Here is a 26,261-nt window from a genome sequence, read left to right as displayed (position 1 = left end):
CTTGCATGAAATATTCATATTGACTTTTAATTGGCTTTTTATTCTTCCTTTTATTTCTTATAATTCATTGCACTTTGATTTCCATGGAATTCAAACTGTAATGCAATAAAAAAATATATAAGCAATAGAAAGCAATTAAAATCATGCAATTAAAAATCATCCAGCATTGTAATTGCTACAACAGGCAGGAAAAAAATCATTAAGTGGTCCACCAAGAACCTCAGCAATTATTAGTCTGTGGGGCAAATTTTGGGAACCACTGATCTAGATGACTTAGCTATGTGTCTCTGTGTTTCTGATGAAGGTGAGAGAGTAATAGATAAATTGATATGAACGCCCCATTCAGAGAAATGGGGCCATGCACAAAATAGGCTTTTTCTTTCTTTCCTACCCTGTTCTGTCAGCTTCTTTTCTCTTTCTCAAGACCCATGAAGTCTACTGGTGTTGACTATATAAAGACACAAAAGGGGAGGGGGAGATATATCATTTAACATCATGCACTCAGAGTACAATGAAAGCACCTGTGTTTTGACAAGAAAACTCAGTACATGTGACATGAAAATTGCACAAAAGAAATGGTAGATCAAAACAAGTACAGCTCAGATGAAGCACATTTAAATTAAGCAGTACTAGAACAAGGAATGGTCAGCTTTTAAAATGGCACATTTTCTTGCTAGCCACTTTCTGCCACAATGTAACCCTTGTTACAGAGTCTACTCCCCCCCCCACGCACCCAGAAGAAACTGGCTTTTCTGAAAGTTGAGATGCCATAATTCACCACAGGTGCACTGATGAATAGGATAAAATGACACAAAATCACACTTGAAGTATGCTAATCCTTGAAAAGTTAATTTCTAGTTTCTGGAAGTGCTCTTACAACTAGTAAATATAATAGCACCCTGAAATGCTATTAGAAAGATATGATTTATGAGCTATGGTATCTCTCAGTGGCTTCAAATTGTGTGTGTGTGTATGTGCATGCGTACATTGTTGCTAATTGAAAGTAAAAATAAAAAAGCCAGTGCTGTTGAGTTTTTCAATACCCTACTGAAATTCACACACAGCCCTATACACTCAGAAGATGTGACTGGAGTGAGTTTAGGACCTGCTTCACCTATCAGAAGACAAGTACAGTCGGTTTGATAGATTGGATTATAGGAGGTTTCCATCCAGTTCCATCACCCATACATCTCGGGTACCAGCTGGGAGGTAGATAGTGTCACCCTTCACCAGTCCTATAAACTGATAATGGAGCTGATGCATGCATCAACACCAGGGATGGGGAAATCTGTCAGTTTCTCCCAATTTCTCATTCCCGTTTCCTAATCTTTAGTTTAGTACAGTCAAACCTCACTTCCAGAACACCTCCGTTTTGGAACGTTTCAGCTCCTGAATGACGAAAACCCGAAAGTAACTGCTTTGGTTTTTGAACGATTTTCAGAAGCCAAACAGCTTCTGAGCTGTGTTTTTCATTTTTTCCTATTGACTTTGCAGCCAGCCCATTGATTCTCGGTTTTAGAATACTTTGGAAGCCAAACGGTCTTCTGGACCAGATTAAATTTGAAAACCGAGGTTCCACTGTACACTACATTTCTGCACCAGTTCACAATCTCTTTCTTTTTGAAAGTCCTCACACACAAAAATTATCAGCAATTTTGTTTCTTCTAATAGACATATTTGTGGTGGTGGGTTTTTTTGCTGGGAAACTGTACTGCAAACTATGGAGAATTGTGATTATCAAAGGATAGCTGCATTTTCATTTGCATAGTCTTTTGGGAAGTGAAAATTAGCAGTTTAATGCAAACTGAACAAAATTTTACCCCCATTCCTAGTGATAACCTATTTCTTTCTACATACTGACTTCTGTGGATTTATCCGGCCCACATACAGAATTGGGTTTCATTGTTGATGGCCTTGTTGTCTATGAAAGATGAAGATCTGCAAGCAAAATCTGCATTCCTTAGCCAACATTGGATGGGGCCCAAACACAGGATGGTTCAAGGACCAGCAGACTGGAAAGTCATGAGGGATTTTTTTGGTGCATTATGTAAAGCTGAAACCACCACTTTTAAGTAATTAGTATTAATGTGCTGTTGACTTTGGCTCTGAGTCACTGAATCAATGAAAGACAACACTTTTCCACCTTGCTCAGCTGTGACTTTCGCTGCTACTTAATACTTCAATTCCTTTTTCAACTTTTGGGTTGCTTGCTGAAGGAAGTTTTTGTTTTCTTTCAAGTGTACTTCTTTTTCACAATAGGTATCGCTTTCTTACTCAATGACCTTTAAAAGAAAACATACATGATTTCTTTTATATAATTTGTGCTCTGTGACACAATGAATAATGGGATCCCCTAACCACCTTCAAGGTGCATGTGTAATGCTATATAAACTGATATGACTCATAAGACAAGCAGAGCGATGAAGAAGAAATAAGGCATCTTGCAGAAGTAACAGCTATTTTAGTGGGTGAAATATTACAGCTGAAGGTTTTTGCTATTGATTGGTAAATACATTTGAGATTGTTCAACATTTGACTTTCCCCTGCATGGTATTGACTTCTGTTTTCTTCCCAGGATGCTTCTTAAGAAATTACTCGACGCATTTTCATTGAGATGGCTTTTAAGTCAATAGACCCCGTTTATTTTGCCTTGTGGTCTCCCCCTGCCTTGTCTTTACAGATTTATTTTTCAGTGAACCAAAGGAGAAACTTGAGACAGTGAGAGAAAAAGACAAAGCTGATAGGAAGAAAAATCCAGCATCCGAAACAGACCACAAATCATTCTTCAGTACTTATGTCAGCCTCTGCAGTTCAATATTGAGCAACCTCCCTATTAAGAGAGATCATTTTAAGTCATTGCGTTCAATCCTATATCCCAAGGGTAGCCAGTATGGTTACCTCTAGACTACAGTTCCCCTCCTCCCTGACCATTGGCTGTGCTGGTTGGGGCTGATGAGAATTGTAGTCTGGAGGGCACTATATTGGCTACCCCAGCTGTTAACAGAGGGACAAGAAACTTGTTCAGGTCCAATAATTGCCATGAAAATATATCTGGACTCTGCAAACATGGCAGGTCTAGGGAGTTAATAAAAGGGAAACTTGCTCATTCCAGTTATAAAAAAGGGTATTACAAATTGTGTGGTGAGTGCTTGGTGAAAATGGAATATTCCCCTGTTTAATGCTGCAAAGTTTCAGCTAGAGTATTCCAGAGGTACTGAGGTACTCTTCCCAGATGCTATTTATCAGTTTCACTTCTCAGGTCTGGCTCCAGATTTTGAGAGGCCTGGCCTTGAGCAAGTTGCCACAGCCTTTTCTGTCACCACTGTCATCCTGGCCCATTTGCTTGCTGTCTTCTTCAGGGCCCAATCCACAAGGCTGTCCTCACTCCTGTCACTACGTGCTAGGACAGGGATGGGGAACCATGTGTTTGGGGGCTGAATGTAGCCCTCCAAACCTCTATGCCTGGCCCTCAGGACTCTCCACAGGCCACACCCCTCACTGCCACTGCTTTGCAATACTAGTGTTTTTGGCTGGCTGGAATGTGTTCCTGAACTCTAATGATGACCCTTGCTTGCTTGGATGGAGGACAGAGGTGCGCGTGTGTGTGTGTGTTGGAAGGTAACATTTACACCCATTGCACTGCCCACTTTTGCTTCTTTTTCCTCCCATTATAGGCATATGGCCCTTGGAAGCTTGCTGAGAAGGGAACGTGGCCCTCAGCCTGAAAAAGGTTCTCACCCCTGTGCTAGGGTTATCTGGGCAACAGCATGTGACTTAACAGCTGTCAGCATCCCAATCCCTAAGGCTCAAAGGCAAGGCCTGGTGATGTCACAACAACATTCTGCAGGCGAAAAGGCATCAACAGCTAAGAGAAGAAACAGAAGGTTCTAACAGTTGACAGGGAACCCCCTGCCACAGCATAGGCCTTGGCAGGTGCTAGAGAATACTGACTCCAGATGCCAGCCCTGCCACCAGTATGTTGCAGGTCAAACTGGAGGTGGCCACTGGTTTCCCTCAGTACTTTCAGGCACAACAAATCTGGCAAATTCCCTCCACTTGCATGCATTGAAAATTGCATGCACATCGGGTGCAGCTCTCAATGTTGGTAACGAATGCTCCCACATCTCTTTTATTGGGCATATCTGCCAAGGAAAACCACACTTGGGTCCTGTATCCCAGCAGCAATGTGAGCACTATGTGTACATGCAGTGAAACAGGTAAGGATATAATAGTTGGAGGCGAACGGTTTGCACACTGCTTCCTGCGTAGAAGCCTAGGAAATTGTGTCACGCTGTAGGAACTCTTAAACACCATATGGAGAGCTTGATCTGAGCTTCGTCCCTAAAGTGTTTTGAGTGGTGGTGGTCTGAATAGCAGCTTGCGTTAATGATAAAGCACTCAGAGAAATGCTTAGCTATGAACACTCTTGAATCTGGGCTGCCAATTCAGAATGTTTTAAAACAGCACCTTGTCACAAGGGCCCTGTGAATGAGCTTTGATCTCCGAAACCAGATCAGATTTAACTACTCACGCACAAGGGCCTCACAACACTGTACAGTACTAAGCAACAACATGAAAACACAGGCAAGGGTCAAATGCACCATTAGGAAGCAGGCAAAGATGAAAGAGTTGAAAGCAGAGAAGGGGCAAATTAAAAGCTCCCCCCCCCAAAAAAAAAAATAGCCAGCACCTAGAGGGACATATATTTGTACCTTTCAGTTTTTCAGACTTTTCCAGTGATCAGGATGTCTTATAGTTAGGGGTGGGCAAATCTGTCAATCTAGAGTTCCTTTCATTTCTCAGTTGTCCCCCCATCTGAAATTCATTTCTCTACATTTCCACATCAGCTTACAATTTCTTTTGCAAGTCCTAATTACAATTCATTAGCATTTGGTGAAACTTTCTCCTAATAAATACAATTTTGTGTGCAGTTTTACCTAATAGGCATATTGTTGTTTTTTGCGAAGCAACTTCCCCATATATATATATGTAATACAATTTTAAATGTAATTTTCACCAATATATGCATTTTATGCAAACTTTACCTAATATGTGAATTTTTTTGGTACACATTACTTGGCTGGGGAACTGCATTGAAAAATTCAGAACAGTGTGAGTTTTGAAGGAATGTGTTTCAGTTCGTATATTATTTCAAGAAATGCAAATTAGTTAGGTTTGCCATTAAATGTGAACTGAATCAAATTTCTCCCCATCCTGCTTGTAGTGCATGAGTGCCAAATGTAAATGTTCCTATGCATTACAGAAGTGCCCTAATGATTTTGATACCCCTATCAACGAGGTGCTGCCCTGCCTGTCTGTCAACATATTTCTGGCTTCCCTTAAATACCTATGTATTCTATTTCCTCTGAAGTATGAACACATTTAAGTCCCTCTCTGTGAAAGTCCTCTCTCCATGATTTACAAGTGGTTCTGTTTGATTGTAATTTATTTGAATCATGCCTTAAAATGTACTAGGGACACTTCTACAAGGAAAAATAAATAAACAAATACCTGTTCCAAATCCCAACTAAAACTTAAAAATGTGTTTGTGTGTATATATGTTAAGGATTCATATTCATCATCATTTGTCACAAGGTAAAAGTATTTAATTCAACGTTAAAATTAAGCACTCAAATGAAGAGAGGAGAAAAACCAAAGATCTGAGCAAAAGACAAATACTGTACTGTATTTATTAAATGAGAATGATATAAAAATCAGCAGTGAAAAGCAAATGGATTATGCAAAGCCCTTTAAGTAATATTGTCTAGATTCAGTTTTCAGCCTTTTGTTCTTGTAGATGTTGCTGGTGTGACAAAGCGTCTCTCTGTTTTTACCTCCTGTGGGGAATATAATCACAATTATCAAGCCTGAAATGGTAAGTGCATTGACCCTGAGAAAATGGCAAGATCTAAAGGGTGAAAAGCCCTGTGCAATATTAGACATGGAGTCAAGGAAATCTAAATATTGGAGGAAGGGGATGTGTCAATAGTTTAGGGCAAGATGGAGCAGATAAAATATGCAAATTAACCAGCATGTAATTCAGGTGAATTGTTTGCTGTGGTGAATGGAGTGTCATCATAAATGTGCTCCTTGAACCATCTGACCACCAAATTTCTGTACAGCTTTACCTAGGAGCAGGTTGCACTGAATTTACTTCAAAGTGCAGTTGTTCAGTCTGCTCAGTTTTGAAATGAATAAAAAACCTAGCCAGGTATAACAACAGTATACTATTTAAATACAAAGCAAATTGTCAAGGAGGGGAAATGGTAGCTTCCAAAGACAGGCAATGCCTGATGTGGTGGGAGCATTCAAGCTGCAATTTACCCCACCTAGAGACTGAAGTGGTTCAGTCCAGGAGCAGCCATTACACATTATACTTCTGAATATAATTTATATCCAAGACATTTGAATTATCTCCTACACACTAACGTGGTTCTTTACCAATGGGAAATACGCCTCTTCTGCCATATTGATCAAAAATATTAAAGGGGGGGTAAGTGGGACAATACTAAAACTATAAAGGAGTCCTTCTCCTGAAGGTGATATTGAAAGGAAAAGAGTTTTAAAAGGATAGAAGAAGAAGAGTTTGGATTTGATATCTCGCCTTTCACTCCCTTTTTAAGGAGTCTCAAAGCGGCTAACATTCTCCTTTCCCTTCCTCCCCCACAACAAACACTCTGTGAGGTGAGTGGGGCTGAGAGACTTCAAAGAAGTGTAACTAGCCCAAGGTCACCCAGCAGCTGCATGTGGAGGAGCGGGGAAGCGAACCCGGTTCCCCAGATTACAAGACTACCGCTCTTAACCACTACACCACACTGGATAATTCTTAGTTTGTATAATGTACAAGAGAAGAGCCATAGTTCAGTAGTGAAGCAAGCTAAACACACAAGAGCCATAACAAGGTCATAGCCTATTTAAACATTGCTTCAAAAATCTTCATAGGGAGCAATTCATAAATAAAAATAAGGTTATAAGCAGCAACAATATTCTAGAAGAAAATAACACTTGCTAGGACTGATTCATGCTTCTTCTGTGTCTGATAAATCTTTTCAGCTCTCTAGATTTTTGTAAATATTGTATGCATATTTTGTATTATTTATAAATATTGTATGCATATTTTGTAAATATTGTATGCATATTTTGTGTGGACAAAAATCTAAAGGTAGTCTAGAATATGTTTTTGATTGAAGTATGTTCCTGAGAGGAAGACCTGTTTCTTTTTTTAAGGGAGCACTCAGGTCAATTTTAATGTTAGGCAGAAGGGAGATGGGGTTAGGGTTAGGGTGTGTAGAGGGGAGTAGCTTCTCTTCTGAAGCAGCAGAAGAGTTAACTGAGTTACTTCCACAGAAGAGATCTTTAGGGCTGCTGAGGCATTGTATTTCCACAAGGAGCTAGAAGCAGAATTAAACCAGATTCCACAGAGCACTTTATTGCTATCCAGTAATGTCCCTCCTTATGGCCAGGATCCTCCCTCGATGCTCAGCAAAGGTCCCCCAACCATTTATCATTAATACCCAAGCCAGCATCAACAGGAAGCAATAAAACTGACTGGACCCGCAAATAAATAACTATTAATTGAAGTTTCCTGGAACCTTTGTGACTCTAAAGGCTGCAGGTGGCTATCACCGCCAGCATTTTTCAAAAAAATAAATCACAAGCTGTTTGCTTTGCATTATCTGATGAACTGATGAAAGTGAGATGCATCAGTAGATTGATGTTTACTGGAATCCCCTCGCCAAAATCTATGTTCTTTTTTATTTCCCTGCTTCAGTAATTAGTCAAATGATGTTAGGCATTTCTCCTCAAAGCTATATTCACCTTTATGCCATTTGCATGCTAATTTACCAGAAAGCTAGCAAGGTATTTGCATGTTTTTCCATCTAATTTGCCATCAGTACCATTTATAGCAGGTGCAACACTAATAAGCAACTCAAGTAATCAGCCTAGGTAGAGAAGCCTCTGAGTTTCATAAAACATTAGTGGCTGCCCGCTCCTTTGTGCAATCCAACCCTGTTAATGCTGCTTTGGAGATGAAGAAGAAGAAGAAGAAGAAGAAGAAGAAGAAGAAGAAGAAGAAGAAGAAAGAGAAAACTGAAGTCAGTGGAAATGGCAGATTTGGGCATTAGCATTGGGGGCATTGGGAAGAAGTACAGTGGTACTTCGGGTTACATACGCTTCAGGTTACAGACTCTGCTAACCCAGAAATATTACATCGGGTTAAGAACTTTGCTTCAGGATGAGAACAGAAATCGTGCTCCAGCGGCGTGGCAGCAGCAGGAGGCCCCATTAGCTAAAGTGGTGCTTCAGGTTAAGAATAGTTTCAGGTTAAGAACGGACCTCCGGAACAAATTAAGTACTTAACCCGAGGTACCACTGTATAAAGCATGTTCTTTTGTGCATTAGTTAATAATAGCCAACAGTACTAACTGTTCACAACCTTGTCCTAGCTCAGGTACCTGGAATTAAGTTCTGTTACTTCAGTGACATGTAAGGGAGGATGTTGTTAAGTGAGTGACCTGGGAAACTTTCTTCACTACCCAGTTAACAAGAGCAGAAAGGGCTGGAGGGGGAGGTCCATACCCAAGCAGCAGAGCACATGCTTTGCACATAGAAGGTGCCACATTTAATTCCCAGCATCTCCACATACGGCTAGGAAGGCTCTTTCTTGGAAAACTGCTCCCAGTCTGTGCCAGCAGTATTGAATTAGATGGGCCTATGGTCTGTCCAGGGCCCCATTTGCACTACACATTTAAAGCAGTATCATCCCACTTTGAGCTTCCCCCAGAGAATCCTGGGAACTATAGCTTGTGGTGCTGAAAGTTGTCAGGAAACCTCTTATCCACCCACAGAGCTCCAATCCCCAGAGTTCGGAAGAGAGACTGATTGCTGGAAATGTGAGCTGTTTGTTCCAACTGTTGAGTGAGCAGCTGAATACCCATCCTATGACTGGGTGCCCCCACACCTAATATCCAAAGGTGGATTTAGGGGAGCACATCAGGTTTGGTCACACCGGGTGCAGAGCTTCTGGGCTGCAACTGCAGGCACTGCAACTATGATGTCCTACGGGAGTTGATAGGTGGGGGGTGCTGGCTTTTGGCAATGCACAGGACACCACTGAAATTTGAGACAGACGCCAAGGTCTGCCACTGGGCAGGCCCCTGCGTGGACCACGCTGTGCTTGGTTGGAGGCCTGAGATCCAATCACTCACTCACGGATCCATTGATGCAAGGGTATCATTATTCAGATACCTTCAGAGAAGATGCAGCTGTACCACTGTACTCTCACACCACAATCGTGCAGCTTATGACTTGTTTGTGTGGTCGTCCCCCCCCCCCCCAGAAGGTAAGCAACAAACAGACATAGTTCAACCCACTGGATAATTTCTCCAGCAATAAAGTAAGCAATAAAATAAGGCAATACAAGGCCAGGACAGTGTGGGGAATCTTTGCTGGTCCCAAGCACTCCATCCTCCTCATCTGGGTTTGGACCTGAAAGACCCAGCAAAAGTATGGGTAAGTTGTAAGCAAGTGAAATTTGTGACACTTCACAACAGCATTGCTGACCATGGGGCACTGCTGTTAAGCAGGCATGTCCAAAGTCCATTTCAGGGGTCTAATCCGGCCCGCCGGTCGGTTTAATCTGGTCCCTGTGGCAGTTTGTTTCCTGGGGTAGGGTAAAATCCTAAAAAAACCTCAACAGCTTCAATCCCCCCCAAAAAGGTTAACAACTTTGGTCGGCTCTCACGGCCCTTCACTTCATCAAATCTGGCCCGCTTTGAAAAAAAATTGGACACCACTGTGTTAAGGCATCAGCCATCAGCCTTGGCTTCAAGCTTTCTGGCCTTCTGACGCTTGAGCCAATGTGAGATAGCCTTAATTCTGTTCTTAAACTAACAGATTATATATATATATATATATATATATATATATATATATATTTGGAATCAGACAGAGGTAGCTGAACTTAGGTCCCCTTGAAATAACGGAGACAAGTACTGTAAGTCAGGACTTTTAAGTCCTGTTGATTTCAATAACAATCGAAGTAATTTAGCCTGAATCCAATCCATAATTTATATTTTTGTTTGCAATATGTGTACATATTGAAACACAAATACGCTCACATATACGTTTCTACCCATGGAAGGGCGTGTTCTGTTATCGCAAGTGGAGAGCCCCAGGGTTCATGACCTACTTTGCTTGCTACTCAGTCCATTAGTAACACAGACTTTCAGGCATGCAGTGATGTCAGAGCTGTCAAGATCAATTAAAAACCTGTCCAATCCTTGCTGTCACATTAGCTTCAAGTCATTTCTGTCTCCTGTGTTTGTGTGTGTTTAAGTGCGTTTCCTGTCAGATTTTGTAGTTTTGAAAAATCTGACAGATGCTGTGCAGAACAGTTCTATAAACAGGACTTCAGACAACCTTTGCCAGGAGGAAGCATGTTTTCCAGATCAAAGCCAGTGTTTTAATTTTACACAAAAATGCCGTCCTTCCTTCTCCCTGTACTACCTAGATGCAGAGGATTTAGCAAAATGGTAGGAAGTGAATCTCTTAACTGGAAATGGAGAATCTACTCTAAGGAAAGTGGGAATCTTTCCCCTCTGGAACCTGGTCTGGCCCTACAATTAGGCAGAGTGAGGCAGTCCAGTCAGGCAGCAGATGCTGGGAGGGGGCAGGGGAGAGAGCAAGGAGTGGTGGCAAAGTCTTGGAGGGCAGAGCTATGTGTACCATATGTGTACCATATGTGTACCTGCACCCCTAAGCTAGCCCTGTTGCCCTCAGGTGCAGTGGAGGACACTGTTGCTCACTTCAGTGTTGAAGTAAGGTTCAATTGCCAGTTTGGTTGGCTTCTGTATGTTGAATGGAGGGAGCCATCTTGTATTTCATCTTGCCTTTTACCTCAGGCTGTAAAATGGCTTGAACTGGCTCTGTCTGGAACCCTCCCATGCTCTTCTCAAAAAGTCAGCAATGTGTTGAAGTAATGGCTCTTATGGCTCAAAGTTGGACTGCCCAGAACTGCTTTTGAACCATATTTTCCAGTTCTTGAACCCATGGATAGACCCTTTGTGAGTTTAGGTGACACAACAGTGTCAAGGTCTTGACAGGTCTTGCTTTCCTTTTTGTCACAGGTCGCTGCAGTAGGAAATAGTGCGTCTGCCCAAATGAATATAATCGTGAACCTGGCCAAATGGATCAAAACTGCATATCAGAATGAAGGACATGATTAAACTATAGTATAGAACATGCTGCCACAAGCTGTAGTGATGGACGCCAAGTTGTACAGCTTCCAAAGGGGATTAGATAGATTCATAGAGGATAACACTATTAGTGGCTATATGTTCTGGCCAGTCTCAGTTGCCCCATGCCTCTGGAAAACAGTTGCTGGACTTCATAAGAAGAAGAGTGCTGCTCATGCCTTGCTTGTGGGTTTCCCATAAGCATCTGGGTGGCGACTGTGAGAACAGAATGTTGAGCAGGGTTCTTCTTAGGTTCTTACAAAAGCATTGCAACTGCAGAATCCAGATTTCAATTTTAAAGCATCAGATTGCAGCCCTGTAGACCAAGTCGCCACATTCCTGACATTTAGAGCACACTCCATAGGAACATGGAAGAGGTTATGGGGAGTCAGAATCCCAGGTAGATGAGGCAAAGTCCTCACATGGTCATGGTCAGTTTAGTACCTGCACTCCAGTCAAGATTTGCTAAGAGCTTAGGGACAACCTAAACACAGTTTTGCACAACACAGTTTTGTTATAAGTATTTACAATTGCAGAGAGAGAGAGAGAGAGAGAGAGAGAGAGAGAGAGCCTTGTTTACAATTACAACTCTGCCTGAATCATGCTCTTTGTGTGCTGATTGTGTCAGATGAGTGGGGGTATCCTACAGGGCCATATGAGGAAGCCTGAAATTGAACAGGGATAGATAACTCAGCTCCATGAGTCAAAAGGGCTTTGGTGGTTTCCTCTATTCATGGATCACGTTGCCTGGCCTGCCTGCCTGGCCTCTCTCCTCCTTCCCAACACTTTCCCCCACCCCGTCCCCTCCTCTGCTGGAGCCACCTGCCGGGCAGTGAGGGGCTGGCAGTGGCTGCGGTGGCTGGAGCTGGGCTGGGCTGAGCACAGTGGAGGGGAGGCGAGGCCCAGGACTGAGGCAGCGGTTCCCTCCAGATTGGACTCCCAATTTCCCCCCTCCTGCTCCTGCTCCCTTCTTCCTTCTTTTCCTCCCTTCCCCCTTTTTGGGAATCCCAAAAGTTCGTGTTTTAATAACTACCTGTTGTAGCCTGATCGTACAGTGAAGCGCATGCATGCGCAACAGATACATTTCCTGAGAATGCAATTTAACCCTTCATATGCAGCCAAACTAACCAGCAAATTCCATTATTTCCCATTTAAATTCATCAATTCTTCGATATTTGTGCCCAGAGGAACTTCTGAGTGTTCTTGCTAATATCCACAAATCCAGCCACACTCCCTGTATATATCAGGGGCTTGCAAAATGGGGACTTGCACATTTCCAGCAAACCAAGTGAGATAAACCTCAAAAGGTACTTTAAAAACAAGTATTTTCATATCACTTCACTCCAGAGGGTTGTTATGCCTCTAGCATTTTAAGTAAAATGTAACTCATAATCAGAAGCAAAGGTCATTTCATATCTACTGCATGAGGAATGTGCTCTGCTGACTACATTTATGCGAAGCACATCAGGCAGAACAAATATTTTGAAGTTCTTCAATAAATAGTTTTTGGCACCTTTTTTGCTCACTTGGTTTGTTGATTTTGGAAGCTGGTGCTGCTCTCCTTTGTTTCATTTTTGTTGACTCTTACATATCTCCCCTTCACTTAAAATGGCTGCAGAAGCCTGTTATTCTTTGGACCCCTCTTTTCTGTGAGAAAATGGAGGACAGTGAATCATGGCCAGAACACTCTAATTGAATCCTCCATCTCGCTCTAAATGGTCCCTGAAATGAATTTAATTGGTTGGCTGGGGTGTCAAGGAGCAAATTTCCAGTAGTTCCTTGTGAAGCTCTTTGGTTTTGTTGAAATCACCTTGCATTGACAAGCAAGAATAACCTGAGGTTTTAACATCGTTATGGGTATTTTATTTTATTTTATTTTATGTTGTTTTGTTTTGTTTTTGCCCTCTTGGCTCCTGAGTTAGGGGAAAAGAAAACAATTGGGAAAAGCAGTCTTTATTTTGGAAGGCTGCACATCTTTACTTCAGAATGTCTGTTTTTGCAAAGTTGCTTCAGTTCAACCTCCTCATCCCCATCCATGATTTCAACATTAAAAGTTCTTTTATGTGGCATTATGTGGTGAAGTAACTGACCACTCAGCTAAGTATACTGTAGTCATTGCCTAGTTCAACTTCAGATGTGGCCCAAGCCACTGTAATTGACCTGAAGAAATATTGTTGTCATTCTTGCCTATTGCACTGAAGGAGAGTTACCTACAAAGCTACAAACAAACTATCATTTAAAGGGTGGGTGGGGGGTTTGTAGTATATCTGATGTTAAAATGTATATTATGTATGTAAATGTATATATAATAGTATATCTGATGTTAAAATGTATATTGGGCTGCATAAACACTATTTATTTAAAGCATGTTCTGCCCTCCCACAAGAATCCTGGGAACTGCAGCTTACCTCTCACAATGCTACAACTCCCAGAGTACAGTTCCCAGAATTATTTGGGAGCGCTTTAAAAATATGCTGTGTGTACACAGCCTTGGTCTCTCTATCCTACATTTGCAAAGCTTTGCACACAAGTAACACAGTTCAAAAGTGAAAAGAGACCTCAAAGGCAGTAGAACAGTACATGCCTACTTCTGTCTTTGCTCCTTTAGGTGCATTTTGGGCAGGCATGGCCAAACTTGGCCCTTCAGCTGTTTTGGGACTACAACTCCCATCATCCCTAGCTAACAGGACCAGTGGTCAGGGATGATGGGAATTGTAGTCCCAAAACAGCTGACGGGCCAAGTTTGGCCATGCTTGATTTAGGGTTTGATGTCACAAAACAAAGGAACACAGGGTGCTACCTTATGCTGAGAGTCAGGCTGTTTTGGTCTGTCTAGCAGTGACTGGCAGAAACTCTCCAGGATTTCAGACAGAAAAGGCTCCCAGCCCTACCTGGAGATGTCAGGCTTGAACTTGGGACCCTGGGCCTGCAAAGCACGCAGGTGCTGTGCCCCTGAGCCACAGCCCTTTCCCCAATAAGTCAGGGTTTTAAAATGGCCACGGCATCAAGTGACCACTTTGCCATTCAGGCTGGTTGCTGCCAGAAGAACTGGTACAAACCAGACACAGTGTAAAGTTAATAGATAACTAGGGTCTCGAGGGGAACCTGGGAGATAGCCAGAATAACAGTGCCCAGCCACTTAATTAGCAAGCGCGGTAATTTAGGATGGGCACTACCTGGAAGCGTTACAGAAGACCTCGTTGACCGCCGCATGCCTCTCGGAGACACGAGCAACGGTCATTACCGCCACAGCAAATGCTGAAAGAACCGAGCCTTTGAGCGCAGCTTGACACTGCTGTAATCAAGTGCTGCTCTTAATGTACTCCTGCAAATAATCCTCGCTCGTGTCACATGCCGGCAGCAAAGTGCTGCAGCAGGGCCCCCCTCTGGAAGGCAGACTTATTTCCAACCTTCGTTTTTTCGCTGAAGGAAGGACATTTGTGCCATTGTGCAAGGCTTAGCCAAATTGGTTGGGCCTGCCGCCTTTTGCAGCTCTCGCTGCAGGGCAGTGTCACTTTAGCCACACAGGTTTGGGGTAATGTGATTGGTGTGATTAATGCTAGCAGCTTGGCTCAAGGTGTGTGCAGTGCTGCTCTTTCCTCAGCTGAAAAACAATACGGGCTTGTCATTTTCCAGAACAAAGGCAGGAAGCATCGAGAGCAGCAGCAGCAGCAGCAGGACTCAGTATGGTAGTTTACTGCTTGATCGAGCTGTGCTTTCTGTGGAAGAACAAAAGGAGCAGAATCGGCTACCATATATGGTGCTGTTTAAATGGCATAGGCCAGTCTCCCCCAACCTGGTGCCCTCGAGGTGTCTTGGACTACAGCTCCCATCAGCCCCAGCCAGCACAAAACATCTGGGAGGGAGAGCCAAGTTGGGAAAAGCTGGCACTGATCATTCAGGACCATAATCTCCAAGAAAACATGTCAAAAACATTTTCATTTTTCCTCATAGTATTTTTGTACTGCTTTAAAATAGCTTGGGATTGGTCAGAAGTGTTTAACTTCATTCAGAATGGTATGATTTTTTTTTTTGAACATAATATATCCACGTATATATAAAAAAAATTTTTTTAAAGGAGGGAATCTCACTGCACACAAATTATCGGTGATATCTAAGCCATACTCAGAATATACCCATTAATTTAAATGAGGGTGCTTAAAGGTCACCCCATGGTTAAAGTCCCGAGACACTATTACTTATTTAGAGAGAACAAATACATTTAGGGAAGGCATTATGCCTCCATTAAGCCTTCCTGAGCTGTACTAAAAGTGCATTGGATGCTGTGAAACAGTGTGCTCCATAAATGTTTGTGGCATTTCCCCCCCCCATTATCACACACGAAACAAATTTGGCATAATAAACTAAAACAAAAGTCTAGGTTAGTCAGGGATGAAATCTACATGGCACAGTTGAGTGCCTGTCCCTGCAGAGAGGGTAAACTTTGGGTAAACCACCCAAAAGGTATGCTGAAGAGTTTGCTAAAACAGTCATAGCAGATAAAGCTGTTGATAGTAGCTACAGTGGTACCTCGGGTTACATATGCTTCAGGTTACAGACGCTTCAGGTTACAGACTCTGCTAACCCAGAAATAGTACCTCGGGTTAAGAAATTTGCTTCAGGATGAGAACAGAAATGTGGTCCAGCAGCGCAGCAGCAGCGGGAGGCCCCATTAGCTAAAGTGGTGCTTCAGGTTAAGAACAGTTTCAGGTTAAGAACAGACCTCCAGAACGAATTAAGTACTTAACCCGAGGTACCACTGTAGTTCTAGTTGTGAGGGTGGGGGATGGGGAGGGGCCTCACAAGAGGAGTAGCCTAGGGCCTCTCTTCATCTAAATCCAGCCCTGCCACCTGGTAACAATCTTCCTCACTATGATAAGACATAGTGTATTTCTTTTTAAATTATAGCAATTATTCCTACATTTTTGATTAACGGAAAGATGAGTCCTCTCTTGTTCCTTTTGTGGTGAAGTATTTCCTTATTTTGGGTGATGGAGAAGTGCTGATGGGCGACTGGCTGAGATGACGGGCAGAATCCGCGACCAGGGGAAGGAGACAGTGGAAGAGGACTGGAAGAAATTTAAAATATATCTCAAAAACTATTGTAAAATTGAGGAATGCTAAGATGTCATGGGGTAAGAAGCAGAGAATTGCAGCTGTAACTAAAAAACTAAAGGAAATTTAATGAAAGGGAATCAAGACAATTGACTAAAGGGTTGCTAAAGAATCACTAAACAAGGATGCAGGGATGGGGAGGTATGGGGAAGTCAAAAGAAAGAAGGGCATGAAATTATAATTTTGAAGTTATATTGGTTTAATTGTTTTGTATGTTTTTGTCTGTGTTTTGATTTTCCTGTTTTTTTTTTGTTTGTTTGTTCTGTTCTGTTTTTATTATGTGTTTGAAAAACGAATAAAAATTATTATTTTTTTAAAAAAGAGAAGTGCTGATGGTAGCATCCTTTCTTCCCAACTGGGCAGTGGGGGTGGGGGAGCGAGAGTCAAGGGTCCTCCTTAGTTGGCCACTCTGTGACCCTTTCGTTCCCCCCTGCAATCTGAAATAAAAGCAGAACTTCTACTATTCCTGTTTCCAGTGGTGCATGGAAACAGGAGGGGTGAGCAGGAGGTTATCTCTACCATTACTTATCTTCCTTTTAATAGGGGAGAGAGGAGAGGAGAGGAAGCAAAGCTATAATCATGAGTGACAAGAATACCACTCAGCTTTCTGAAAAATAGAAAGGGACCTAATTCTGTTTCTAAAATAAAAAATAAAAAAGAAGGAGAGCCATCTTTGTGTCTTCCAGTAGCTGCTGAAAACTGTTCTGTTTTAATGAGATTTTCCGTTTTTCCTTTATTTATAAAATTTCTTTACCGCCTTTCATCCGAGGATCACAGGGTAACTTACAATATTAAAACACCAACATGCATAGCATAATAACAAACAAAAACAATAACCACACCCACAGTTTTAAAAGCGATGTATTGTTAAATAGATTATTTAATTAGCCAAAGGCCTGCGAGAAGGGGGATATAGTTGCCTGGTTCCTAAAAATATGTAACCAAGGCTCCAGGTGAACTTCTCTGGGGAGTGCATTCCACAAGTGGGGAGCCACGGCAGAAAAGGCCCATTCTCGTGTTGCCGCCCTCCAAAACTTTCATGAAGGAGGCACACAAGGGCCTCAAATGATGAGTGCAGGGTCCAGGCCGGCTCACATTTCTTATGAAGCGTTTTACCCATTATGCTGTGTTCCATTGTTCATCTGTTTTATCTTGTGACTATTTGGAATGTAATTAATGAACATAATTATTGAATTATTGTTTTTAATGAAAGCCGTTGGTTGTGTTGGCAAATTCTTAGCTGGAAATGGCAGTGGGGTGTCATATATGATTAGAAACAAGAAATAAGGCTGAAATTCTGATGCCAGCCTTAGGATACAGTGTAAATGCTGTTCCATCACTGGAATGGAGCTGCCTCCATGGGACAGCACTTACGCCCCTCAGGAAGCCCTAGATATGCCCATGGGGTGTTCCATAGGCATAGACATATTACCAGTGATGGGTCACTGCTGCTAGGGATTTGGAAATGGGGCATGTCAGGGCCATGCTGGGGTGGATCACAAGATGTCTTAGAACCACAAGATCCAGTTGATCAGGAAGATGGTGTTTGGCCTGTTTTAGTTGGGCCAAAATTCATCCTATTAAAGGACCAGGAACTACTATTAATTCTGGCCTTAAGTGTGCCCTTGTTTAGACTGTGTACACATCACTAGCTTTAAAAGATTGTTCTTTATCTCACTTCAGATCAAAATTGGTTCAGGGGTGGCGGCATATGATAATGTGTAATAAACAACAGGATAGATAGGGGTTGTGACTATCATTGCTGTGTATACCACACAACTCTGCTTTTCCACTGTGGATTTGTAAACAGTCAAAGCAATGTTTGAAAACAGAACGAAAAAATATTTGGGCTGGGTTGAAAATGGGCAGATTAGCTCCCTGTAAACCATTTTTACAAGAGATATTTTCAGATGTATTTTCAGGAGAGCTTTCAGGAGAGCAATGACAGGAACTGTGTGGCTAAGGAGCTCCTCGTCACCTGCTAAGCTGCTTATATTTATAAAGAGGCATTTTCTCTCAGACAATGTCTACTGCTCTGTTCAACAAAAATGTGGATTTCTGCTGGCCATCCATGACAGTAACATTACTGAATAAGTGGCCTCTTTTGTAAACAGTGCATGGACAGCAGGATTTTATATTGTTATGAGTTTGTGGCTGTTAAATTCTAATCAAGCCTTCAAAACCCTGGATCCAGCAAGTGTTAAAATGTAAGCCAAACTAGCTTCCTGGGTTGAAGGTGATCACCTGGGTGATGGGCCAATAAGAGAACAAAGAAAGGAGGCTCTGTGCCAGACAGCAAATGGGTTGGGCCCCCTCCCTCAACTCAGAGATAATTATAAGGACAAAGCCTGAATTGAGAGGGCAGAGTTTGCTGTAATGTGAGGAAAAAGCTTCAGACTGGAAAACCAGAGAGGCAGAGCACAATGTTTGATTTCTGTTTTAATCCAAGGCTGCAGCTATGGGAGTAGCAGGACCTACTTGGTGCTGATGCTGTGAACCCCTCCATCATAGGCTCAGGTTGTATATGTGTGTAAATAAACCATATATCATAAAGACACCACATTCTCCACTATGTCTCATTCCCAAAGGGAAACACGAAACCTGAGTGAGCCCTGGGACCCCTGGATTCTCACACTGCTCAGAGATTAGGGTAGCATGCAACAATACCTTGGCAGGGCAAGTTTTTATGGCATAACATTGCTAACATTTATCAGTGGCGTAGCGTGGGTTATCAGCACCCGGGGCAAGGCAAGTAATTTGCGCCCCCTAACCCATGGATTTGCGCCCCCTAACCCGTGGATTTGCGCCCCCTAACCCGTGGATTTCCCTAACCCCCAGATGTTGCGCCCGGTGCGGCCGGCCCCCCCTGCACCCCCCACGCTACGCCACTGACATTTATAGTATGTTATGTGAAAATAATAACTTTTCTATGATGTATCGTTTAAACAAACATAAATTGTCTTTCTGCCTAGAGTCTAAGATGTGAATTTGCAGTATGCTCTCATTTAGGTTTTAAAAGCTGCCGTGCCACATTCAGAAAGCACACAACATTCCCCTAAGGGTAGCTATCTCTGTTCTAAATGCTGAATTGATCTGCAATTATTTGATGAATTATTTGATGGAGATTTTCTCCCTATTTTATGGAGCATCAAAGAACAGATGCAACTGAGGGGCTGTCAAAAGCAGTATAGAGCCAACTTTGATCCGTTTTGTGCCATTTGTGAAAGCGTTGCTATTAGCAGACACCTTTTTCCTTACTAAATGCGTACAGGAGTTTTACTTTAGCTGATTCCCGGAAGACATTAGAAATCCACTTCACAATTTTTGGATTCCCTTACCAGAACTATAGCAAAGCCTGACCTCTTGTGGTAGGTAGAGTGCAAAGCAATTGCTTCACATTAGGCAACCAGCTGCATGATCGCTATCAGATGGGTGGATCTAAACACAGGAATACAACACTGTAAATAAGTCAGAAATTAGATTGTTTTTACCAAAAGGAAAAAGTACAGTGAGAAATCCCATTTTAAACAATTCTCACTCTATGGCGCCATCTGGTATTCTATGTTTAAAACGCATTCAAATCGCGTTATTGTGACGAATGCACCTGAGTGCAGTCTGTAACATTAAAAAGGTGTACATAAGTTATTAGAGACAGAGAAAGGCTTATAGGTCTGGAAGATAATGGGAAGGGCATCTAGCCCAATTCTCACCCAGAACAGGACCCTCCTTGCCTGAAAGCTTCACTCATTTGACTTCTCACTTGTTTCTGAAGACTGTAAATCTTCTTGTAGAAATGGGCTTGTTTCAGTTCCTAGCACTGCTAACAATATATGATACTCAAAGCATAGCCTGATTATCGATGTTCAAATGGTAGCCACTTCCTTTCCAGTTAAGAGAGTCCATTCACTCTCCTACTTCAATTCCATTCTCTGTCTATGTCAAAAAAGTTGAGTGTCTGGACTGTAAATTCTTCAAGTGCAGGATACCAACCCAATACCTTGTGGCAATAGAATGTATGATACACAATTGTATATGATACTCAATATAATTATTGCATTTATATTGTATCCTGCCTCCAAGGAGATCAGGGCGATGTACACAGTTCTCTCCCTGCCCCTTTAATCTTCAGAACAACCTTGCGAGGTAGGCTGAAAGATAACTGGCCCAAAGTCACCCAGTGAGTTGCATAGATGGGCAGGGATTGGCATTGCTCTACAGTCATACCTTGTTTTTCAAACAGAATGCATTCTGGAAGTCCGTCCGACTTCTGTAACGTTCGGAAACCAAGGCGCAGCTTCTAATTGGCTGTAGGAGCATCCTGCAGCCAACCAGAAGCTGCGGAAGTCGTGCCGGACGTTCAGCTTCCAAGACAAAGTTTGCAAACCAGAACACCTACTTCCGGGTTTGCGATGTTCAAGTTCCAAGTTGTTTGTGAACTAAGCTGTTTGAAAACCAAGGTACAACTGTACTTCCCTGGAGAAAGAATAGCTCATATGAGAGAGAGAGAGAGCACACAGTTGCTAGAGCATGAGACTCTTAATCTCAGGATTATGGATTCGAGCTCCACATTGGACAAAAGGTTAGAGAAGGCTTCGTGGAGAAACAGAGAGAAGGTGGGCAGGTTGGTGGGGAAATAAGACACATTGCTTGTTTCACATTTTCTTTATTGACTGCCACTGGCTGAGTTCTCAGATTGCGCCAGACATCAGTAAAAGAGGTGGAGCTATGTTAGAATTACAGCAAGATTAAGGAAGATGGTGTGATAACACGCAGGCCTGGGGGAAAGCTCAGTAGGGTTTTGAAGCCTCAGCACTTGTGATGGACGCCCGAGTGGGTCTGTAAAGACCACAGAGAGATGTGCTTGTCCTTGCACCAGCAGAGGAAATGACAGTTGATGTTGTAAATGGATGTACTCTTTCCCCCTCTTTCAACTTTGCTGGAAAAAAGTTACAGCCCTTTCCAAACACTTTTTGTGGCTTTTCCTCCTTTTAAAAAGTGGATGGCACATTCGTTACAAGTACCACCCACTCTTTCTTCCTCTTCTTCTCCCCTCTCACTAATCAGCTTAGCTCTGGCTTGCTCTTAATTACTTTAGGGTAGAACAAGCCTGTACTGTTGCTTTCGCTGCACCAAACTTAGCATTAACAATTGATGTATTGAGATGAGAGCTAATGCTGCTGTCTGGTCAGCTCTTGTGTTTGGGGCTTGGCAGATGTTTATCCAAACTAGCACAGCATCCTAGACCATTTCAGCAAGTATGTCAGATCTGCTGCAGCACCCTTTCGCCTTCCACGTTGTCACCCCGACATCACAAGGTTTTAGGCTTCAGCTTCAAAGTCCTCTAGCCGCTCACCCGGCCTCTCATTCCATCCAAGAGAAAAATTAGAACAAAAAAGAGAAAGAGAGAGAAACCCTTCTAGATATTCACTGATATCTATGTAATGGCTCTGTGAATGAGGCCTGCAAGTGAAGTGTGACAGCCTGGATGCTTCTTTAGCAGCAGCAGGTTCAGCCTAAGAAGAAGGAGCCGAGGTTGGCTTCTCCTCACGGGATACAGGGATGGGTCTCTCGCTGTGGCTGGGGTCAGTGTTGGACTGGACCTTGGGAGCCGAGAAGGTCAGCATGCCATCAGCAGAGAGAGAGCAGGTGATGGCCGCTTGGTCCACATTGGATGGGAAGCGGTACCGACGGTGGAATTCACGGGAAATATACCCATGGTCATCCTGACAAGAGACAAAAGAAACCGATAGCATTATTTTTTTTAAAAAAAATTGCAGCTGTCCTGTGAGATAAAGTAATCATTATTTTAACTGCAGAGATAGAGAACTCAGGCTGAGCGGCTTGCCAAACGCCTCCGCAGCTGTAACTTAAAGGGGAGTCTCGGATACAAAATGGAGTTCTCAGAGTGGTTTAATAGTCAATCCCTCTTCAAAGGGAACTCTGGGAATTATAGCTCTGGGAGGGGACTAGGGGGTCTCCCAACAACTCTCAGCACCCTTAACAAACTACAGCTCCCAGGAGTTTTTTGGGGGTAGTCACAACTGTTTAAAGTGGCATGATTATGCTTTAAATGTGTAGTGCTGATGGTGCCTAAGATTTCCACTCACTGAGCGTGGTTGTAGGCCTTGGGGTATTCCTGCCTTCCAGTTTTTGAAGCCTTTCCATTTCAGATGTAGTAACTTTCCAAGGCCAAGGCTCTTGATTCCTTCGTGTGTCTTGTTTTAACACTTCTCATTCGTGCTGGCTTATAAAAGCTCAGCCTTTGCAGTTGATTCAGAGCTACTGACCACTGGGAAATCCTTCCCAATTGGGCTTCTATTGACTTTTTACCTAGTGTACCACCTAAAATTAATTTCTAGCTTTGCTAATTTAAGACAAATTTGTCCTTACTTTGCTCTTTGCCTCACAAAGAAAACATTGGAAAGATTGGATTGCGATACACAGACACACACACACACACACACACACACTTTCTTTGTCTTAAGAGTCACGGACTGACCTGAAACCAATTAGCACCCAAGGCAAGCTAATCTCATTTAGTCTTCAAGTCTCCAGCCCAGTCAAGCCATTCTTATCTCTCCACACCCACCCAATGCCCAACTTGCAGGTTTTACTTAACATCCAGCTGGATGAAGGGTTATGAAGAACTTGAAAACTTGCTCATTATTTTTTTATATTTTGATTGGCCTCAATAAAGGTACTGCACTACTGTAGATTATGGATTTTGTTTTCTATGGACCAACCCAGCTAACTATCCTGTTTCAGAGCTATTAAAGTGCAGACATTTTCTTGTAGTTTCAGATTACATTATTTCTGTACTGAAAAAAATAATTACCCAGTGATGCCCTCTGTCATCTAAGTGCTATGGAGTACATGGTGAAAGAAAATGGATTTTTAAAAATCCTAACCATAACAGTACGTATCATCAAATCTGACATTTGACCTTTCCTAAAGCAGATGCATACACCTCTGAGCTAAATCTCAGTAGTTAATGCTAAATAAAATAAATTTTTCATTCCAGCAGAGTAATTTGTATTTTCTTTCTCCTTTCTGCTTACCTGTCTCTCACTGTGTTTGCCATGAATTTCCACAAAGTCTTCAATGACCTTCACACTCAAATCTTCAGGAGAGAAATGTTTTACATCCAAAAAGATTGTAAACTTGTCCCGGTCAGATCTTACCTAAAAGTGAAATAACAAGAAACAACCCCCCACCCCCCAAACAGAATTAGAATTCAAACCGGTTGTTACTAACACTAGGCAATTATTTAAAGAACAAAGTAGCTTTTAAGTCATATCATTTACTCTGTGATTATATTTCTCAGATTCCCTGTGAGATAATTTGTGACGGCAAAATCATTAAGACATGTTCTTAAACCCATGAAATTAGCAAGTGTCTTTTTATTATTCTTTTCAGTTTTCAAAAGGATTTGTTTCGAAAAGCAGGTGAGAATTAAGTCTACAACTTGAGTTAGTTCACTCACAATTGGCACTAGTGACTTAACTACTAGTATTGGTGTGATTTTAGGATGCTACATACAATTGTCTAAATGCTGTTTGCAATGCAGCTTGTGGCTTCCATTTTTCACTCCAGTTATGACCACTGTACTATTCAGTTTCCGCAGAGTCACTTCAGCATTTATCTATTTTGTGGATAGATTATTTCTTGCCCCCAGCAACCCAAAGGGTAATCAGAGGCTTTTGGGAGTTTTCGCAACTTGCCCGCATGACTCTAAAAACCTGGGCATGCACAGACACTGCAGGAGAATTGAGTTTCATGGCTAGCTTTTAGAAGCTGCCACTGCTTTTCATTGGCTGAGCTCTTCCTAGATTTCTGAGCCAGACCATAAATGTATGCAGAATATCCAACAAACACCCAATATGGTCACACGTCCTATTGGAATGTTCTGACCTCAGCCTGAAAAGCAACACTTTATGAATAACCTTTGAGCTGCTCTTCCCAAGAGACCACTAAGGAGCGCATCAAACAAAACACAAAACCCACACTTTTAAAAAGGCAACAAAATGTACTTGATTAAGTAAGAATCTGCTTCATTTTTAGGAGAAGGGCCACAGCTCAGTGTTACGGAATCTGCTTTGCATGCACAATGTCTCAGGTTCAATTGGATAGCTCAGTTAGTTAGAGAGTGGTGCTGATAATGCCAAGGTTGCAGGTTCGATCCCCCATAAGGGACAGCTGCATATTCCTGCATTGCAGGGGGTTGGACTAGATGATCCTCAGGGTCCCCTCCAACTCCACAGTTCTATGAATCCATGAAATGCAACAATATACAAAGTCCACAGTGTCTCCAGGCAGGGCTGGAAGAAACCCTGTAGAGCTACTGCCAGTTAGTCTGGACCAGGGATTGGGAATCTAGCTATCCAGACAGTCCTGGACTCCAATTCACATCATCCCTAGCCACCATGGCCAATGGTCAGAAATGATGAGAGCAATATCTAGGTCACAGGTTCCCCATCCCTGATGTAGACAATACTAAGCTAGTCAGACCAATTTCTGACTCAGAATAAAGCACCTTCCTTTGTGTTTTGTTTTTTTTTTAAAAAAAACCCCACCTAATTTGTAAGTGACACAGAGATCATCTAAACATGCGACACACTCCCTTCAGATAGTTAAGAGCTGTTAAAATACGATTTTCCAATTCTGCTTATTTTTCTTAAAACAGTTGTCACATAAATCCTGAACTACAGTTTCTATCAAATATTGTTCTTTCTAGCACCTAATCAATCTATCCCGTTCAATATGGGATTAAACTGATTAAACCATGCAACACACCTGGTGGTTTGCAAAAAGCTTGCTTTTTTTAAAAAAAAGAGCTTCAAATGTATTCAGGAACATGAACCTTACCTCAGAGACACCTGACTCCAGAACGGTGCGGAAGAGAGATTGCCTGTAGTATGGGCTGATGGTCGAGGAAAGCAAAGGCAGGAGATCATATTCAAAAAGACCTTCTCCAAAAAACTGATCAAACAAACGGCTTGGAATTAAAGGTCCAAGAGCCCGTTTGAACCAGGGGTGCTGAATGGTAATATCCATGGTCTCTGCTGCTGCAAGTTTGGCGGTGGAGAGGAGACAGTGCAGTCACTTTGTGACAGTGAAGTCTTTGCTGGACTGCACAGTGGAGGTGTAGAAAACTTCCCTCTATATATACGACTTTCACAGAATGAAGGCATTAGTGGGATTTCTCTGGAAAGACATGATCTCATGATGAAGGCCAATCTGGTCAGCAGAAATTGTAGGGGCTGACCCGAGAGTGACAGTCTGGTTAGAATCAGTGCCAGATATCTCTCTGAACAGCAGCTGGCTGGCCTGCAGCATTCTGCGGGCATAGGAGGGTGTCACCACGGCCCGGCAGTACAGAACACCAATCCTCACCTACACGAGCCATTCCAAAAGACTGTTATTGTCGTTGACATTACTGTGGAACATTTTAACGAGAAAACTCACTAGCCTTTTTTTACTCGCATGTTGGTTTAGTGTTTGCCCGAGACTTGAGAGAGAAGAAAGCAAATATTTTACAGACATTTTACACTGTATACTTTAACTCTCCCCCCCCCAACCAAAAAAGAGAGAGGGTTTCCACTAAATGACAGAAAATAGGAGGCATGATTCCAGACTGTTACTGGTTTCAGGTAGGGTTCAATCATATGCTAGCAAATTCAGGCTGTGTATTTAAAGTTGATTTGAAATAGCTGGCTTCCTCTGCTCCCAGCACCTCATGCTGGGAGGCACAAATTTTGGGCCCTTGGAGTGGTGTTATCCTCTTGGAACTGAGTCACTTCGCTGGATAGAGAAACATTCCTGAAGGCCTCCCAGTTGCGAAAACTGCAAAGAGGGCCTTGAAACGCTTTTAAGGTGTTATCATCTGAGGAAGGTCTTGAAGCAGGATCT

At 42.4% G+C, this 26,261-nt stretch overlaps 1 protein-coding gene and 1 long non-coding RNA gene across 2 annotated transcripts; both read right to left on the bottom strand.

Moving 5' to 3' along the window:
• Positions 1-5,659: 5,659 nt before the first annotated feature.
• LOC307214026 lies at positions 5,660-13,479 on the bottom strand. Its single transcript, XR_013837841.1, has 2 exons — positions 12,751-13,479; positions 5,660-5,837 (listed from the first exon to the last, which is right to left on the bottom strand). It is a non-coding gene; the product is annotated as an uncharacterized lncRNA (long non-coding RNA).
• A 7,520-nt stretch (positions 13,480-20,999) lies between these two features.
• Positions 21,000-25,853, bottom strand: CRYAA (crystallin alpha A). The gene is made up of 3 exons (XM_079974584.1): positions 25,218-25,853; positions 23,411-23,533; positions 21,000-22,075 (listed from the first exon to the last, which is right to left on the bottom strand). The coding sequence occupies exons 1-3, from the start codon at positions 25,404-25,406 to the stop codon at positions 21,866-21,868; spliced, it is 522 nt and encodes a 173-aa protein (XP_079830710.1). The 5' UTR covers positions 25,407-25,853; the 3' UTR covers positions 21,000-21,865.
• Between the last annotated feature and the right edge of the window lie 408 nt (positions 25,854-26,261).

The sequence above is a fragment of the Podarcis cretensis genome (genome assembly GCF_951804945.1).
Source record: "Podarcis cretensis genome assembly, chromosome: 4".
NCBI classification, from domain to species: domain Eukaryota; kingdom Metazoa; phylum Chordata; class Lepidosauria; order Squamata; family Lacertidae; genus Podarcis; species Podarcis cretensis.
Note: the sequence above shows the minus strand (reverse complement) of the source record. Positions and strands in the feature narration are given on the sequence as shown.